Raw genomic sequence first — 18,881 nt, 5'->3', positions numbered from 1 at the left:
TCCACTTAACCTACTCTAGAACCGAGCTACTACAGCTAGGTCAACATCCCCAGGTAAGTCATTCGCTGGGTCCCAACACCGAAAATTCTGGGGTACTGTCTTGCGGTCTGCTCAATGTCCGGTCGTTTGTAAACATCATTTTGAAATTGCATTCCTTATTGACTCCTATGGGCTAGATGTACTTTATCTCACCGAGACGTGGACCCGAGCAGATAGCGATGTAGAACTTGGACTGGCCTGCCCTCTGGGTTTTAAAATCATGCACTGCCCCAGGTTGGAGAACACAGGCGGAGGGATAGGATTCATCTTTAGAGACTCCTTGGCCTTCTCCCAGTTTGAGGTAAAAGCGGTCCAAGGATTCGAACTCATGGGCTTTTCGCTTAAAGGGCATAAAGGTGTTTTGCAATCTGGATTGCTTTGTTATAGACCCCCGGGTAATGCACTATCCAAAATACTAGATTTGATTGATTTAATCTATGATATTTCCAATTCGCATGCTAGATTACTCATTTTGGGGGACTTCAATCTGTGGCCTAATGGGCCTTCAAATACAGCCTATAGAGAATTGTGCCAGGCCTGCAGTAACCTTCAGTTGCAACAGCTGGTACTTTCTCAGACCCACATGAAGGGTCATGCACTAGACCTGGTTTTTGCGGAAACCATTCAGGTGGTGATTAGGGATATAGTCATCCAATGCTGGACGGACCATGCTCTAGTCCATTTCTCCCTCTACCTTCCCGTTGAGTTCTTGAGCAAAAACGGTTCGGACTCCACCAAAGTTAGTAGGCAATGGTCCAAACTTCTGAACAACCCTGATCTTCCTCTTTTGCTTCCCGGAGGTTTTAATCTGAAAGAGAATGTGGAGGTGAGCTATTCCAGCTTGTGCCAGCAAATCACCAACTCACTGGATACGCTGGTTCCTATACGGAAATCTAGAGCCAGACGCAGGCCGCCCATGCCATGGTATTCGAACAGCCTTCTCCAATTAAAACTCCGGTGCAAACAGGCAGAAAGGGTCTGGAGGAAGTCTTATTCTGAGGCTGCTAACCCTATATAAACAAGCACTGCTGGACTATAAAGCCCAGATCAAGTGCGTTAAAGCAAAATACTTTGAGGATATGTTGTTGCAGGCATCTAATAAATCACAGACCTTATTCAAAATTGTTAATGACCTTTCTAGGCCGACCTGCGCAGCTAATAATATTCCAGCCTCACAGTCTCTCTGTGACTCCCTAGCAACTGCATTTGAGGACAAAATTGCCAATATCCTGAGTGGTCTTTCTAACGTAGCACTCCTTGTCCCCAGTCCTCAGTTGCCCATGTATCGTCCTCTACTTCAGATGAGCCAGAAGATCAGGCAGGTCACCGGCGGCTGGAGAGTTTTACTCTTCCTCCGTTCGATGAGTTCTGCGTATTAGCTAATGGGGTGTCTTCGTGCTCTCCTCTTGATTCACTACCCCACAAACTTTGGAAATCTTTTCAGGGAGAACTCTTCCGCCCCTTATATTCCATCTGCCACCAGTCCTTAAGCACAGCCACGATCCCAGAATGCTGGATGTTGGCAGTGGTCGCCCCTCTCCTAAAAAAAAACTACTCTTGACCCCACCTGTCTGGCAAACTATCGGCCAATCTCGTTGCTTCCCTTCTTGGTTAAGATCATTGAAAAGTTTGTGACCCGATCTCTGTCCAGCTTTCTGGAAAGTAACATCTGTCTGGATGTGGCCCAGTTCGGCTTCCGGCCGGCTCACGGTACGGAGTCGGTGCTGGTGGTCGTGCTGGATGCTCTCCGCTCTCGTGTCGACAATGGTCGAGCAGCCTTTTTAGTGCTGCTCGACATGTCGGCCGCGTTCGACACGGTCAGCCACTCCATTCTTGTCAACAGGCTGGAGGAGATCGGGGTAGCGGGATTGGCATGGGATTGGTTGATTTCCTATCTCCGGAACAGACACCAGGTGGTGGCTTTACCACCCTTTCGATCAGGCATTAGGAGAGTGGGACAGGGTGTCCCCCCAAGGATCAGCGATCAGTCCCATCTTATTTAATTTGTACCTCCGCCCCCTGATCAGTCTGATCAAGTCTTTCGGCATCTCTGTGATTAATTATGCCGACGACACCCAGCTCATTTTCTCTCTTGAAGTAGAAGATGCCGTGTCCACAGAGACTTTCCACCGATGTATGACCGCCACTGCCGACTGGCTAAAAACCAACTCTCTCCAGTTCAATAGCTCAAAGACCGATATACTCCACTGTTCATTGGACCGTGCCCCGCGTCCTCTACCGGCAGACCTGGCCTTCTTCCTCCTTGGGCAATGTGGTGGCGGCGGACTCGGCCCACAATCTCGGAGTCATGTTTGGTCCTAATCTACAGTTGGATGGTTTTGTCAACAAAACCATCTCTACATGTATGATGCTACTCCGTACCTTGTGGAAAATTCTTCCCCTGCTTCCGGCTCAGGGTAGGCCAGAGGTGGTGCGTGGTATTATCCTTAGTAGGATAGATTATTGTAACGCACTGCTTTTAGGGGCCCCCGGTACTTTGATTAACAAGCTGCAGCGTATTCAAAATATGGCCGCGAAGCTTGCCCTATCTAGACCGCGCACAGCTTCCTCCTCCCTCTCGATAAAAGACCTTCATTGGTTGCCAGTTCAGCAGCAAATCTACTTTAAAGCATCCTGCTGGTCTTTAAGGCTTTGAATGACCAAGGCCCAGTCATGCTACAGAACCTCTTTTCATGGTACCATGCAGCGAGACCATTGCGCTCCTCCTCAGCATATCTTGTGGTGGTTCCGAGAATCCATAGGCGGATGGGGGGCCGGTCCTTTGGATATGCGGCTGCCAAGCTCTGGAACCCCCTTCCTCTGTCCTTGAGGAGTTTGAGAGCTTTTCCATCTTTTAAGAAGGGTTTAAAAACCTACCTCTTCCCCAGGACAGTATAATGACGTGATTATGTAGCTGGTCCAGTAGAGTCGAAAGTGCCAGGATGCCCTCTGGGTGACAGTTTCGCGCTATACAAATGTGCAATACATACATACATACATGAGGGAGACGGTTCATTGGTCACAAAAACAAATGCGTACACGCAATGGAGTCTATTAGATGCTGTTCAACTTGGGGTCATTTTAATTCCATGATAGCTGCTAATGACTTAATAGGAAGCCATAATCTATAAGAGATATGGAGTCAAATGGATTGTTAATTTTTATCTCCTGAAAGCGACATTACAACTCTGCTCATACTGCAGTACTTCACGTAATGAACTATCAGATACCAATTTTCAAATCCCAGAGAATTGACAACGTCCGAAAAGGCCCGTCATCTCTTACAGACGTTGTGATTGAGTGCAACTCTGTTGAAGGTGATCGTTTGGGGCTGGTCTCTTAAGAACCTGGCCCCGTGCACCATGAGTATAACTCAAGATCCTTAGTAAAAGGTCGGATCGTGTTGACTCTTGAGAAGGATCAGCCTGTTGCCACTCACGGAGATCAGGTGCGCTGCGGAGACACTTCGCTGACGTGGAGAGGAGAAGTGTAATATTAGGATGACATTTATGATGGGTGAACCAAGTAATGGATCCAGTGAGCTGTTCAGGGCATTTAACAGATTATGATAACTGGATTGCTTCTGGACTGAACCATCTACTTAGAATAAGTCAAGGTATCAGAAAGGGAGACTAAACCGCCTGATAACCTACTGTCTGACAGTGAAGCTCATGACTGCCATGGAAACAAAAGGCTCCAGGTTCAGGATGACAAAAACCGCATCCTCTGCATCCATTCCTTTTAATATATGTATTGCTGGCATGCACCTATTATTTGGGGCCTTAACTAGCCATTATCTGCTCCTCAGTCCAGCATTACGTTGAATTACCTTTTACAACTGTTGGACTGCAATGCAATCTCTGCGAGCGCACAAACTAACCTAAAGCTAATAGGGTAGTAGTTAACATCTACCAAGTTCCTTATTAATTCTTTTGAGATGCTCCTCAATCTGGGTGTGAAAAAGCGTGTTTAGTTTTTTTTGTAAAAGACTCCTTACCCACCAGCCTGGTTGGTGACTTGCTTCATCATTCCAGATACCTAGAGCATCAAGAGTGTACCTTTGTCGCCTAGTTACAGTTTAGCGGGTTTTTTTAAGGGGGGGGGGGTTTGATTATCTTAAATGAGAAAAAGAGGTGAATTAACATTTTCTTTTGAATTACCCAACCGTGTCGTGTACTTTAATAATGGCATCTGTAGACAAGGATTAAAAGCTGTGGTGGATGCGTTGTGAGAACCCAACGGACTCTCTCATTCTTGGTATGGGTCGACATATTTTTTTTTTGCTCCAAGATGGCCAACTGGTAGGGAGCTCCGTCTGAAGGCTCCCAGGGCTAGGGATCGCTATTGGCGCAAATCCTGTTGAAAGCCCAGCCATCACCCCCCCACTCAGGAGAACGGGGGATAAACATAGGGGCAAACGCAATCGAATCTAGCGCCCCCAGCAGGATCGAGGACAGAAAAAGAAGCTGCAAAGCCTACCAGGACATGCAACCCACTCCACCTGCTCAGCCTACCTCACGAGCAACCCCTGCCTCGCACGGGTAGCACCTAGGTGGTTCAGTGGGGACAACAGCGCCACATCTTGTGCTGCATTGCGCACCTCAGCGCGGTCTGCTTCTGGGCATGCCTCATGCCGACGGGGAGTCCCGGGGTGTGGGGCTCCAGGGGAGAGTGCGGATCCCGGCCATCTGGACTGCTGTTGTGAACGTATCTAGGACCCTATTTAAATATTCCCGATTTATGCCCTATTGTGGTTATAACAAATCATATCCTTTTAAAGGCATAAGAATCATATCCATATTTAGTCCTAGCCAATGCAGTCCAAATATTGCAACGCTACTCCCATAGACTCCTAGAAAGTACAACGCGTTCTTAAACAACCCAAGCCTCCAGCAGCCCGGGAATGCCCCCTGCTTCTGTTTTGATCTGTCCAAGAACTCCTTGGAGTCCTGAAAGAACTGCGAGTTCTTAGTGACGTCTTATGTCCAACCTTACGTCAAACTCGGCACCTTCCAGGTATAAATATACCAGCATCTGCCTTAGCAAACACACAGTGGTTTGGAGCAGATTGGCTATCTACTTCCCCAACGCCCTGCTGACACGAGTGCGGAAGGAAGCCGACCCTCCCATTGACGCACTGAAAGAGACACTGTCCTTTCTCCTGCCGAGAAATCCAGCTCCAGTGTTTCCAGTCACCCTTCCGGGTTGCTGGGAGATCGAGTCCTGAGAAAGAGATACAAGACCTCCTTCATTCTATAACCAAGGTACGGAGCTGATTAGATCATTAGAGAATTCTTAATTCAGATTCTTGGCAAAAACTATCTTAACTCAAACTACATCTCACTTACTCCTTCCCACGTACTAGGCTAAGGTTATGTACACCGGGGTAGGCGTATTTTAGAAACACCAGTTGAGTACGTTTAGTCAACTTTTATCATTGTATGTATTTTATCCGTTTTAAGTATCTTATGGCTCAGAAACCATTTCAATGCTATTACAGTATTATTTCATAATACTCCTTTTACTGTACGCACTTTACTTTATGACAAGTATTGCAATTGTGGCAATTCACTTCTCTTGCATGAGAAAGAAGACTGCTCAATAAATAACGACTTTTATTGAAAACGCCCGTCTTTATATTTCTCTGCACTCCTGGTGAAACTAAGCATGCACGATTGACTGAGTGAAATAGCTATCTATTGTTTCCGCGACTCTGGAGATATACTCTTTATTCTGAAGGGAGCAAAGTTGTCATGTTTATGCGGTTGTCAGAAACTAATCCCTTCTTGTCTATTCAGGAAAGTTAACTCCTTCCTGTTCACTCGAGAACGTTTCTAGTGACCTCTGAGCCAGCTGGCACTCACAATTAAGTCTAATATATTCGATAGAGACCTAGTCGACCTCAGTCCTACGTCTAAACTATTGTTTATGTTATTCCAATGCGCAGAGCCTATTGGGAATATAGGAACTACACTACATGGCGCCCAACGTTTGGTAAGGCGATAATCTAACGCTAGATACTAGAGTAACTCAGTCGTGCTTTTCACACAGACCCGTTTTTCCCGTAAAAACTCCAATAGACGTCTGGAGTGGGTAAAAGGTTAATATATGCCAGAACTTAGTAGGATGAGAATCCTATGTATTAGTTTTTGGTTTAGTCAACGTTGAAGGATACAGTGTTCCAAAATATTGTTCACCTAATCTTTGTTTCCTTGAAACTTACTCTGCAAACTTTGTCAGCAAAATGCCAGAAAGTGACGACGAAAGAGAGAGAGCTAGAATAGCAGCTCAACTTTAGCGGATGACACAGCTCTCCAAAATGATGACCCGGATGCTATAATCATTCCAGTCAATGTAAGGAAGAGTGTATCTTACAAACTCATAAATAATGGGGTATCATCAAGAGGTGGTACAGTCATATTTGTGGTAGAGGCCCATGAATATCGGCAGACAGAGGTATTCTATTCCTGGATACATTTTCCGGCAGCAAATGCAGTGACACACAAGTTCCACTACTACAAAATAGAGGAATCTCCAGAGGAATACGCCCCGTGCGAGGACGTTGAAATTCCACTAACTTACCAAGAGCATCAGCTCTGGTTTAATGGCGCCCTAAAACATCAAAATCACATTACCAGGCTCGGTCCACTAGGTAGACCAGAAGCCACATGGCCAGTTCTATCCAGCTACACACCACATCCGACATTGAAAAAAAGTCAGACAGAGAACTTTTAGTTCAGCTAAAACAATTAATTTAAATACATAGACAATTGATCCAATATGTCATGCGGACTATAACAGTCCAACCAGCAATAAGAATTCCACAGCACACCCCTCACCGGGGAACACAAATAAAATTACACCACAGACTATACAATCAGTCATTGGCAAATTACCCGCAAAATGGGAACAAATTCCATTCTGGTTAGCTCAAAAAATTACTCCGATAGAGGCAGTATTTCCTGATACTACACCTCATGACAAACACAGAATTCTGACAATCTGCCTACCAATGGGGATCGCACCACATGTGTAAGACTGTGACACTTGGGGAACGGTCTTTGCTTCAATATACACAAAAACGCATGGTGTTCCGTCTATGGCGGTTATACCAGACGTACTAAGACAGATTCAAAATGAATACGGTCCAGAACCTGCTTTAACTCTAGGTATGAAGTTACTGAAAGACTTTAAGCAAGTCTCGGCTATATTACTAGCCAACATAAAAGGAGAAGCAGCATCTGTGGCGATCTGCCAGAAACTGAAAGAAACAGAAATAGCAGAACAACCTTTTGAACTTGCCAGAATAACTGAAAAATCCTATGAAGAATTAGGTAGAGATAGTTTGGGTGGGAAACCACTAAAACCACAACTAACTGAAAATCCTGAAAAAACCTTTATCAAGAATAATCTCAATACTCCAAAAAAGAGGTGGGAGGGCGAAAAACAAATTCAGTTCAGAGGAAGGTCTCCTCAACGGAGAGATAGATCTCCAGAAAGAGGAGGCAAGTCTCCCCACAGGGAGCCCTCTGAAAAAAGATGCAACCTTAGAAATAGGGACAATTTAAGAAAACCTGACAGATATCAAGATATTGATACACGTCCCTCTCAATCTTTTCAGACTTCCTCACAGAAATCGGAAAGAAGAGGACGGTCAGAACACAAAGAAGAGCACGTCAAGTCCAAAGACAAGGAACCTGCTCATCAAAGTAAAAAATTACAATTTCCAAAAAAGAAGGTAGCTTGTATTAAAATAAAACATGCTGAGGATTTTGAGGACACAACTGAAAAACAGAGAATGGGCCTAGACAATGCTAGACAGCGCAGCAGAAGTGACCTCTGAGCTAGCTGGCATTCACAATTAAGTCTAACATATTCAATAGAGACCTAGTCGAACTCAGTCCTACGTCTAAACTATTGTTTATGTTATTCCAATGCGCAGAGCCTATTGGGAATATAGGAACTACACTACACTGCTGGGCGGGGTCGGGCGAACATCTGCCCTCGCTTTGACTGCAGCAATGTTGTCTCGACTGCGGCGATATTGTGAAGCCATCTGCTGGGTGGCCATCCGCCACCACTGCATCGTAAAGGTTCTGCTGAGTGGGCTGCTTCTCTCCGCACCTCACTGCAGCCTGGATATCTGATAAAAGTGAGCGTGAAGGTTATGGAAAGCCTGGCGGGAGGAGGGTGTGATTCCAGGCCCTCCTAGCTCTGGTGTGGAAGGGTGAGTGTAATGGGCCGGGCACTACAGTGAACCACCTCTTAGCTTGTTATTTCCTCTGAGTCCAGTCACCTGGACAACATGGCTGCTAACACAGCTGGCCCCTCAAGCCTGTAATACCTGCCTCAGCCTAAGGATTGCTCCACCAGAACTTGGGGCACCGTGTGGAGCTGCCCTTCACCCCCTGCACTGCAGCCCTAAAATAATATTTTATGTCAGATTTCTCCCTTTTGTTTTTGAGCTTCTTCATAGTAGGAAGGCTTGGGCTACCTCACAACAGGCATCTAGCTGAGGCTACTTCATCAGTGTGATTTCCACCAGTCGCCAGCCTCCGCCTACTCTTTGCGTTACCTCTTCAATTGAAATGCTCTTTGGGCTACGTCGGTGGGATCTCCACCAAATGCCAGGCTCTGTTTTCTATTTGGGCTCCCAATGCAGCTGAATGACATTGGGCAGCTCTCTAAATAGGTTTTCTACCAATCACAGCTCCTATTTGTGGCCAATCTTCAGCTGAAAGCACCTATGACAAAAGCGTAGATTTCGATGCCGGAACCCAGCTAGGTCAAAACTTGGTACTGTGGACCTACACTGCTACCGGGCGCGCTTACTATACTTCCATGCACATACTGTCACTCACAATGTCAAGATAGTCTGTTTACCATATGCCAATACTGGCCTGATGCGTAATCATACTTCCATCTAATCCTGGTTTTGTCTACCTTACAACATTATTGGTTCGGTGCTTGAACCTGTGCACATCTACTGCTTGCATTGTGCGACTGTATCATTATCCTATGTGTTTCACAGTGTTTCTTATGCCTACAAGTTGTACTATACTACAACACTGTTTTGATGATGGCACATGCTTATGTATGAACTAGGCTCTTGTCCGCCTTATGCCATTATTGGTTCGGTGCTTATCAATGTTAGTCCCTGGTATTGTACCACTGCATCATTACCCTCAGCATTTATTGTGTTTCTGTGCATATACTCTTCCATATGCTTACAAGCTGACTCTGCCCACCAATATTGTCTAGTGTGCATACACTGTGATTTCATGTTGATGTTCTCTTTTGTCCACGTTGTGATCTTTACCTATTATACTTCATATCAGCAGTAGTGTCCCTGCCTGTCCAATGTATGCTGTACAGGTTTACCCTGACGTCGTACCCATGTTATTGATTTATTCAATATATCCATGCCCTAGAACTGCTTAGGCCTCCCCGGCAAACAGGCCTACAAACAAACAAGCGCAGACAGCATTGCCCCCATCAAACCACCCAACACCAAGAGGTCCAACAAATACGCCATCTGAGAATGCAAATCAATAGAGCGACGCGGGCACTCCAGCAGAGACCACACACACCACACCACACTAAAGTTCGCCCTCAGAAGATATCACCGCTCCCTCAAAGAAGCCAAAAAAGATACCCTGGCCACTTGCATCGAAACCAGCAGCAGCCACTCAAAGGAACTATTCAACATCATTAGAGAGCTCTCTGCCCCAGCAGTCGTCAAAAACACAATCCCCACACAGGACCTCTGCAACGCCCTGTTGAACCACTTCCACAACTAGATAGCAGACATCTATAGCAATTTCAACTCTCAATCAATGGAGATCATTCCACACGACTCCTGCCGACATCCCGCACAACCACCTCACCGACTGGACTCCCCTCAACACTGAGACTACCGCGACGATCATGACTTCCTTACAATCAGGCACTCCGACAGACCCCTGCCCACACGACACCTTCAACCTAGGATGGAAGGACATCTGCCCTCCGCTCACTTACATCCTCAAAGCGGCCATCAACACCGCCACCTTCCCAGAAACATAGAAACTCACAGAAGTGATACCCCTCCTAAAGAAACCCACCGCAGACCCCAACGACCTCAAGATTAGCCCTCCTCATCTCACTCCTCCCATTCCCTGTGAAGGTCCTTGAAAAAGCCATCAACCACCAGCTCACAGACAACCTGGAGAGAAAAAACCTACTAGACACCTCCCAATCCAGCTTCTGATCCAACCACAGCACAGAAATAGCCCTCATAGCCTCAACAGACGACATCAGAACCATACTCGACTGTGGAGAATCCGCTGCCCTTTTCCTCCTCGACCTCTCTGTGGCCTCTGACACCGCGTCCCATCACATCCCGGTCAACAGACTTCACCGCATCAGCATCAGTGGCAACGTACTCAAGCTAATCAGCTAATTTTTTCACAGGACGCTCACAAAGAATTTGTCTACCACCCTACACCTCCAAAGCCAAGGACGTCATCTGCGGCGTCCCCCAGGACTCCTCGCTCAGCCCCACCTTGTTCAACTTCTACATGACTCCGCCAGCCAACATCGTCCGCAGCCACAGATTGAAAGTCATCTCATACACAGAAGACACCCAACTCATCCTCTATGCCACTGAAGACACCTGTGCCACCAGAGCCAACTTCTGGAACGCTATAACCAACATCACCGCCTCGATGAAAAATAACTGCCTGAAATTGAACAAAGACAAGACGGAAGTGCTCATCTTTGGAAGAAGCCCTCCCCTGTGATATGACATCTGGTGGGCCCGCTCTCGGACCTGCACCAACCCCCTCCCCCCACCACCCACACCAGGAATCTGGGCATCATCATAGACAACGGGTTCTCCATGATGCGCCGGGTCAGCGCAGTAACCTCCACAAACCTCCACATCCTCTGAATGCTCCGCAAGATCTTCGGGTGGACCCCGCCCAGCACCAGGAGAACAGTAACACAGGTCCTCATCACCAGCCGACTGGACTACGGAAATGTATTCTACGTCGGAATTACCACCCAGCTCCTGAAACGACTCCAGACAATCCAAAGCGTACGGGCAAACTCATCCTTTATCTCCCAAGGCGATCAAGCATCACGCCCCCCCCCCCTCAGAAACCATCACTGGCTCCCAATCAAGAAGAGATGCCACTTCAAACTACTAACTCACGCTTACAAGGCCCTCCACAACCCATGACCTGCCTACATCATCCACTGCATGACTTTTCACCAGCCAAACAGCCCACCAGCCACCTCAGCTCAGGCCACCTTGTCCTTGCACATGTCCCACACATCCATCGGATACTTGGAGGAGGTCGATCCTTTTTCTACCGCGCTGCTAGTCCTGAAATGACCTGCCCCTCCACCTCTGGACCTCCACCACCTGTGCCGACTTAAGGAGAGCACTCAAGACCTGGCTGTTCGATTAAACGGCTCATACTTAGCGCCTGGATACTGCCCGGATGATAAGCCATACTCTACAAATCCTTTTGATATGATATGATAGGATATGATATGATATGATACAAACCCTACCTCAGCCACTAGCCATTGACACCTCGACCATTAATGAACTTGAGAAACACAGGTGCTACTGGGCAATCTAGGTACCAGTTACTGCACAGTAACTGCATCAGTTACTGCACTGGTTACCCACCAAATCCTCAATGACTTCCCCTCTCCATGCATCTCTGACTCGCTACTCGTCTTAAGAAGTGCCCCCACTCCTCCAATAAAAACAACAGGCATGCCACCTAATCCATGGAACGACTCTCCGCTGCAACAGGCAATTATCTTGGCAGATCCCCTCCCCCGAGAAGGGCCCTAAATAGCCGTCTGTGCAATAGGACTGTACACCAATGTTACACCGCAACTCCACCATGGAAAGGTATGGCCCCAACTCATACCATATTAGGTTCTCATGAAACCTCTGCAAAACTGCTGCAAAAAATGTCAAGCACTAATTGCTTAAATAACACCCAGAGACACTAATAACTGGCATCTTCTACAGTCCTGCACACGGAGGCATTATAGCTGACTTCATCTTCTATACTATGAACCCCGCCAAATGGAGAGAGATGTCCAACAGCACCTTCGCATAACTGACACTACCAATGTCCCTTATGGAACTAAGCTCACTGTATCCCCTTCCCAGAATGTCAACGGAGAATTGTCCATGACCATCTACAAAAACTGGAACATCCTAGTCCATGCCTCTAAACATAACCTAACCCTCTTTGATCGCTACTTACTTAAGCTCTACGCCGCCATGCCATCTGGTTCCACCTCCACCCCCCCCCCCCCACCCTCCTGGGAGCCAACCCCCCTCACCATCTACTAGAGATCTAATCCATGCACCCTCACTTCCACCTAAGAATCCTTCTACTCTAAATCCTCCTTGCACTAACTCCACCCCCTTCAGCCCCCTCTACTGCCAGACAACCGTACAATACAGTTTCATTATCAGAAACACTCTCCCCCTACACATCCTACGTCCTGGACTCCTCCCAATCCGGCTTCCGAAGTAACCGCAGCACAGAGACCGCGCTTCTCCCTGTCACCAATGACATCCACTTCCTCCTCGACCGAGATGAGACCGCAGCTCTCATCCTACTGGACCTCTTGGCCGCTTACGACACAGTTTCCCACCGCACCATAATCATGAGACTCCATGACGCCAGCTACCGCGAGAAGACAGTGGTCTGGAATCACTCCTTCCTTACCGGCCGGACACAGCGAGTCAGACAACCCCCATTCCTTTCAGAACCTACAGAGATCAGCTGCAGAGTGCTGCAGGGTTTCTCCGTGAGCCCCACCCTCTTCAACGTCTACATGGTCCTCCTCACAGACATCATCTGAAGCCACAGACTCAACATCGTCTCCTACTCGGATAACACTCAGCTGATCCTCACCAACGAACCCACAACCGCCAGAACAAACTTCCAGAGCAGAACGAAGAGTCTCGCCACCTGGATGAAAGACAGCTGCCTCAAGCTCAACTCGGACAAGACTGAAGTGCTCAACCTGGGTCCCACCACTACAGACTGGGATGATATTTGATATTTATGGAAATTTGTAAAGTGCGACTATCGCTCCGGAAGGAGCATCTTGGCGCTGAGCGTGCAGAGGGATGACTCCTGGTGGCCAGTTGATCTGGAACCTCCACCCATCCCTACGGACCACGCACTCAACCTTGGAATCATACTGAACTCATTGCTCTCAATGAACCGCCAAATCGACTCAGTTTCCTCACCCTGCTTCTATACACTCTGGCGGCTGCTTTGAAGGACATTCAGTTGGATCCCCATAGAATCCAGGAAGACCGTCACCCACGCACTCATCACCAGCAGATTTGACTACGGAAACACACTTTACGCCAGCATCCCCCATAAACAATTCAAGAAACTACACAATGTTCAAATCGCAGCCGCCAGACTGGTTCTTGACATCTCCTGCTGCAGCCTCATCACATAACACCTCCGACAACTCCGCTGGCTCCCAGTCAACAAGAGAATCATCTTCAAGCTCCTCACACATGCCTACAAAGCTCTCCACAACATAGGACTAGCATACCTTGACCACCGCCTAGCATTCCTCGTACCCGCTAGACATCTCCCATCTGCCTATTGCGCCCTAGCCTCCGTTCCCAGGATCGACAAGACCAGAACTGGAGGAAGTTCCTTCTTCTTCATTGCTGCCAAGACCTGGCTCTTTCAGTGATCCTCCACACCCAGGAGGACCAGCCCCCCCACACCCCCCACCAGTTCATTGAGGCCCTCACGGGTGAGTAGTCATGCTTTACAAACCCCTGATTGGATTAATTGATTGACACATGGCACTCCTCCACTGCCCAGCTAGAGCTACCTATTGAACCAACAACCTCACAGTCCATCAACCTCAGCATGAAGCCGGCATCACACATCTCTGACCCCACCCCTGCGGCACTTGCAAACAATCTCAGCCGCATCATCTCTCCTGTATGGACCAAAATCATGAACTCCTCCCTATTGTGCGGATCCATGCTGGCCGCCCTCAAACGCTGCCAAGTCACCCCCCTTCTCAAAAAGCCGGATGCCGACCCGAACAATAGCAGACCTATCACTAACCTCACGCTCCTCATCAAAATGATTCAAAAATATGTGCTTGCACAGCTCAACAAAAAATACGTCCAGTATAAAATAAATAATTGTTGGGGTGGAAGATCAGCATTTCCCGTTATTGGATCTTCCAACACTGATTATTATTCTTTGTTAATAATTATGTTTAACAACTTGAAGATCAAAGAACCTGTTTCTCCCAGGCATTCATTTGTGCTGTACTTCCTTTTTTATTGCTGGGTTTGCAGATATTGCATCAATTGGTTCACCGAAAATTAAAACGGAGGATGACTCGTACTCTATCCATCACCTAGACTCCGAGAGAAGAGAGCGCATACCCAGCGGTGCAGGTGAGCGAATTTGTCTGCATGGATGCTCCAAGTCAAACAGTATCAGAAGGCAATAAAAAGAGATTCAATCTATCCACTTATATTGGTAATAGGCAGGATTAGTATGCCCTGGAGTGTGTCTCCTTCATAAACTTCGAATGGAAACTGTCCCTCCACCTGTTACAGTGCTGAAGGCCATCACCAGGGACTCAGTACATAATACCAGATGTCTACAAAACGTCCTAGGTCAAGAAATGTTGGGGAGAGATATGAGAAACATTAGCAATGAGGCTAACGTATGAAATAGATAAAATGCGAATATTGTATCAACAAATTGAACGTAACATATGGAACAACTTCAGCTTCGATACAGATTCTCATTTCTATTTCTGTCAGTTGCACTAAAAGACTAAAGTAGAGACTTAATGTAGGAAACCCCAATTTGTATTTGTCCTGGTACGAGTCACTTAATTTTCTTGTCATTGGCAAAAATTAAATCAAGGGTAAGTGGCAGTTTTATAGATGCCATTTAGGTTCTGCTGTACTGGATCAAGAACATTTTGTCTTTTATCCATCTCATGTTTTGTCATAGTCTGACCGGAATTACTCTGCCTTTGAAACAGATTGCTTACACATGAATATGGCGTGCATTAAACGAAGACCTCTTATTATGGACTCTAACAGCCTGATTCATCAAAGAACCGATTTGCGAGTCTCTAATAGAGATTCATAAGGAATCGCTATTAGAGACTCGCAAAACGGTATTCATGTAGGAAACGCAAAATAAAATGCGATTCCTACACATTCCTTATTTGCGATTAGCAAATTGCTAATCGCTAATAATGAAAAACTCCCCATTCATTCCTATGGGCCAAAAGGCCCATAGGAATGAATGGGGAGTATTCCTTATTTGCGATTAGCAATTTGCTAATCGTAAATAAGATTGCGATTTGAAGGGTGCAAGGGGTGTCCAAAGGACACCCTGTAGCACCCCTTAAATGCACATTTGAACAGGTGTTTCGCACACACATGTTCAAAGGACATGTGTGTGTGTAACATGCAAAAGAAAAAAATGCACTAAAGTGCTTTTTACTCTTTTTTCGCAATTTACCACCAAGTCTGACTTGGTGGTAAATTGTGACCAAATATTGCGATTTCGCAATTTCTAATTGGTTGATGAATTGCATTTAAGGAATCTCTATTAGAGATTCCTTAAATCCAATTCCTCGCAAATATGCGATTTCGGTAATAGCGATTTTTGCATTTGGGATGATGAATCCCAAATGCAAAAATCGCACTCACAAAGGGCCAGATTCTCAGAATCTGGCCCTTTGCGAGCGCAATTCAGCTTGATGAATCAGGCTGTAAGTCATTTAAGTTCTGAATTGATCACTGACATTTTTAGATGTTTAAGAACTCTTTTATGTAAGAATAGCCTTCAGGCTACAAGGCCATTTTTCTGTGCGCAGTTTGAGTTACACTCAGTTGTATTCCTGGTTGGCGAATATTATATCTCGTCTTTGTCCTTACAATCAACTTACTCTTGCGTTGCTGGAATAGTTCAGTCTTTCTTAGACAAAGTCAAGAAGGCTTAAGTATAGATTGACCCAGAGGAACTAGAGGATCTTCATTGAAAGACCTTCTTAATTTGACAACATTGATTGAATTTCACCCAACAAGCTATTTTTGTTCTAGCGAAGGAATTACAGGTGAATGTTATCAAAATGTATCCTGGCTCGACCATTTCTGGAGGAAGCGTGGGTCGGGTACAGAAACAAGGTTCGCCCGGTTGGAATATTTACCTTCCGACTTAATCTCTGAACTGGAAGTCAAAAATGTTCAGTGGGACAAGACTGCAGGCTGTACCTACAGAGCGCTCCACGGCAATGGATAGCTGCTGGACAATGTTCTGGTGAAGCCGTTGCCTTTTGGCAGTAAATCTGAGACCCAGAGAAATTTGAATTCCGCACCCAGTGAAGCTCCCTTGCCTGCCGGATACTATTGGCGCCTTTGCCCTGGGAAGATTTCTACGTTCTGACTTAGTCACTTTTTTGGAGCTTGGATTCTTCCAGCGAGACGAGGCTTCAGGCTTTAGCCGAAAAGTGTTCCACAAGGCCAGATACCATCCCCAACAGACTCTACTGAACTGGATTTGCTGCTGCAGAGGTTTTCCAAGTGGGAACAACCTGCATCCTAAGGCCAGCTGGAATGCACTTTCATCGGAACAGCTTGACAGGTTGGTCCCAGCACCGCAGATGTCTTTAAATCCAAAAGGTTTCTGGGTTCAAGTTTTCAGGATATGTTAGGTACACTTTAATAAAACCAAGGGTCCCAGGACAGACCTTGGGGTTCAGGACTCACTTCAGCAGAATAATCTAACCGCACGGACCAGGGCAGGTCCAGTTGGAACTGGTCAGCTGGGCAGTTGCAGTAAAGGCCTCTTGTAGCTTTTCATGTCCCTGTAGCTTGAACAGGAGGACAGCTTATTTGTCCTGGGTTCAAGAAGGACAGCAGGTTCAGTCTTCTAGGCTCTTCTCAGGTCCCAGACTGCAAGTTCAGTCCTCTTCTGGTTCTGATCTTCCATATGTCCAGTAGTGTTCTGAAAATAGGCATTTATACCCGGCACCAGCCTGTTGGTGGGGTTGTGATTGTTGCCCCACAGCAAGCAATCCCACAGTGCCTCTCTCTGCCTAAATGCAAGGGGACAAAACCTTTCTTCCCCTATGCAGAGCCTGTGTGCCCTCCCCAGAGGTGTGCGGTACAAAAGGGGGTGGTGATGGACGGAGCATCTGAATCAATCAAACACTCACACCCAGTCAAAAGATCTGGGTTTAATCCATCACTATTCTTTAGCCCACTCTGCCACCCCAGTTCAGACATGGCTATATGCAAATCTGTCTGACCCTGTGCCTCATGGGAACAGTCCAGCCCGAACTGCCAAGCCATGTCTTCCCTGGACCGGAAACAAGCTTCCGAGGACCGGTTTCTGGCATTCCAGCCGTCTTCAGCCCGGCTTGCTTGAATCCAGTGGCAAAGTGAGCAAGGGACTCACGTCTGAGCATACCCTGCCACACTTATGGCGGCCAAAAGCGGTACAAAAGGGGGTGGTGATGGACAGAGCATCTGAATCAATCAAACACTCCCACCCAGTCAAAAGATCTGGGTTTAATCCATCACCGTTCTTTAGCCCACTCTGCCACCCCAGTTCAGACATGGCTATATGCAAATCAGTCTGACCCCAGAGGTGTGGGCAGGAAAATGAACAATCCTACTCTGTGTTCCCTCTAACCCAGGTCTGGGGGTAGCTTCTATCCCTTTGGAATTGGAGGCTGCCTGACTAAGGGAACACAGAAGTAAGTACGGGCGAAATTTGCAAATTTGCGTTCCGTGAATTCGCGCAAAATCGAATTCGCAATCCGCAAAATACGCGAATTCGTGCAAATTTGCGGATTTTTGTTTCTTTGCGTGTTTGCGGGGTTTTTTGCGTGTTCGCCGTTCTTTTTGCGTGTACGCGGGCCGCTTGCATGCCGAAGTTATCTATGCGGTCCTGTATAGGCACAGCAACCTCTGGTTCACCACTGCCACCCTCTGGTTCACCACTGCCACCCTCTGGTTCACCACTGCTACCCTCTGGTTCACCCCTGCCACCCTTTGGTTCACCCCTGCCACCCTCTGGTTCAGCACTGCCACTCTCTGGTTCACCCCTGCCACCCTCTGGTTCAGCTCTGTCACCCTCTGGTTCACCACTGCCACCCTCTGGTTCACGACTGCCACCCTCAGGTTCATCACAGCAACTCTGGTTCACGACTGCCACCCTCTGGTTCACCCCTGCCACCCTCTGGTTCAGCACTGCCACCCTATGGTTCACCACTGCCACTCTCTGGTTTACCACTGCCACCCTCTGGTTCACCCACGCCACCCTCTGGTTCACCACTGCCACCCTCTGGTTCACCCCTGCCACCCTCTGGTTCACCCCTGCCACCCTCTGGTTCACCCCTGCCACCCTCTGGTTCACCCCTGCCACCCTCTGGTTCAGCACTGCCACCCTCTGGTTCAGCACTGTCACCCTCTGGTTCACCCCTGCCACCCTCTGGTTCATCACTGCCACCCTCTGGTTCATCACTGCCACCCTCTGGTTCACCACTGCCACCCTCTACCAAGACCTTTTGTGACCCAGCGGCAGCACAAAAGATGCGCCAGGGTGCTGGGTATTAACAACGTGACGATTCTGAGATGTGTCACGTTGTAAAGGCCTGCACCATCAGGAGGCGTTCCGGCGCAGGGGAGGGCGTTCCTGCGCAGGAACGCCTCCTAAAAGTGGCTGAGTGAAATCTACACTACACTCAGTCACTTTTAGGCCAATGCTGTGTCAAAACCCTGCGCCTGCTTGAAG

At 47.4% G+C, this 18,881-nt stretch overlaps 1 protein-coding gene across 1 annotated transcript in view; it reads left to right on the top strand.

Moving 5' to 3' along the window:
- Positions 1-18,881, top strand: part of LOC147663671 (uncharacterized) — a 113,587-nt gene that overhangs the window by 62,145 nt on the left and 32,561 nt on the right. Inside the window, exon 8 of the mRNA XM_086950275.1 lies at positions 14,408-14,509. Coding sequence (XP_086806401.1) covers positions 14,408-14,509 — 102 coding nt within the window. The remainder of the gene's footprint in view (positions 1-14,407; positions 14,510-18,881) is intronic.

Source organism: Lissotriton vulgaris, unplaced genomic scaffold (genome assembly GCF_964263255.1).
Source record: "Lissotriton vulgaris unplaced genomic scaffold, aLisVul1.2 SCAFFOLD_1924, whole genome shotgun sequence".
NCBI lineage: Eukaryota > Metazoa > Chordata > Amphibia > Caudata > Salamandridae > Lissotriton > Lissotriton vulgaris.
The sequence above is the reverse complement of the archived record's forward strand: the minus strand, read 5'-3'. Positions and strand labels throughout refer to the sequence as shown.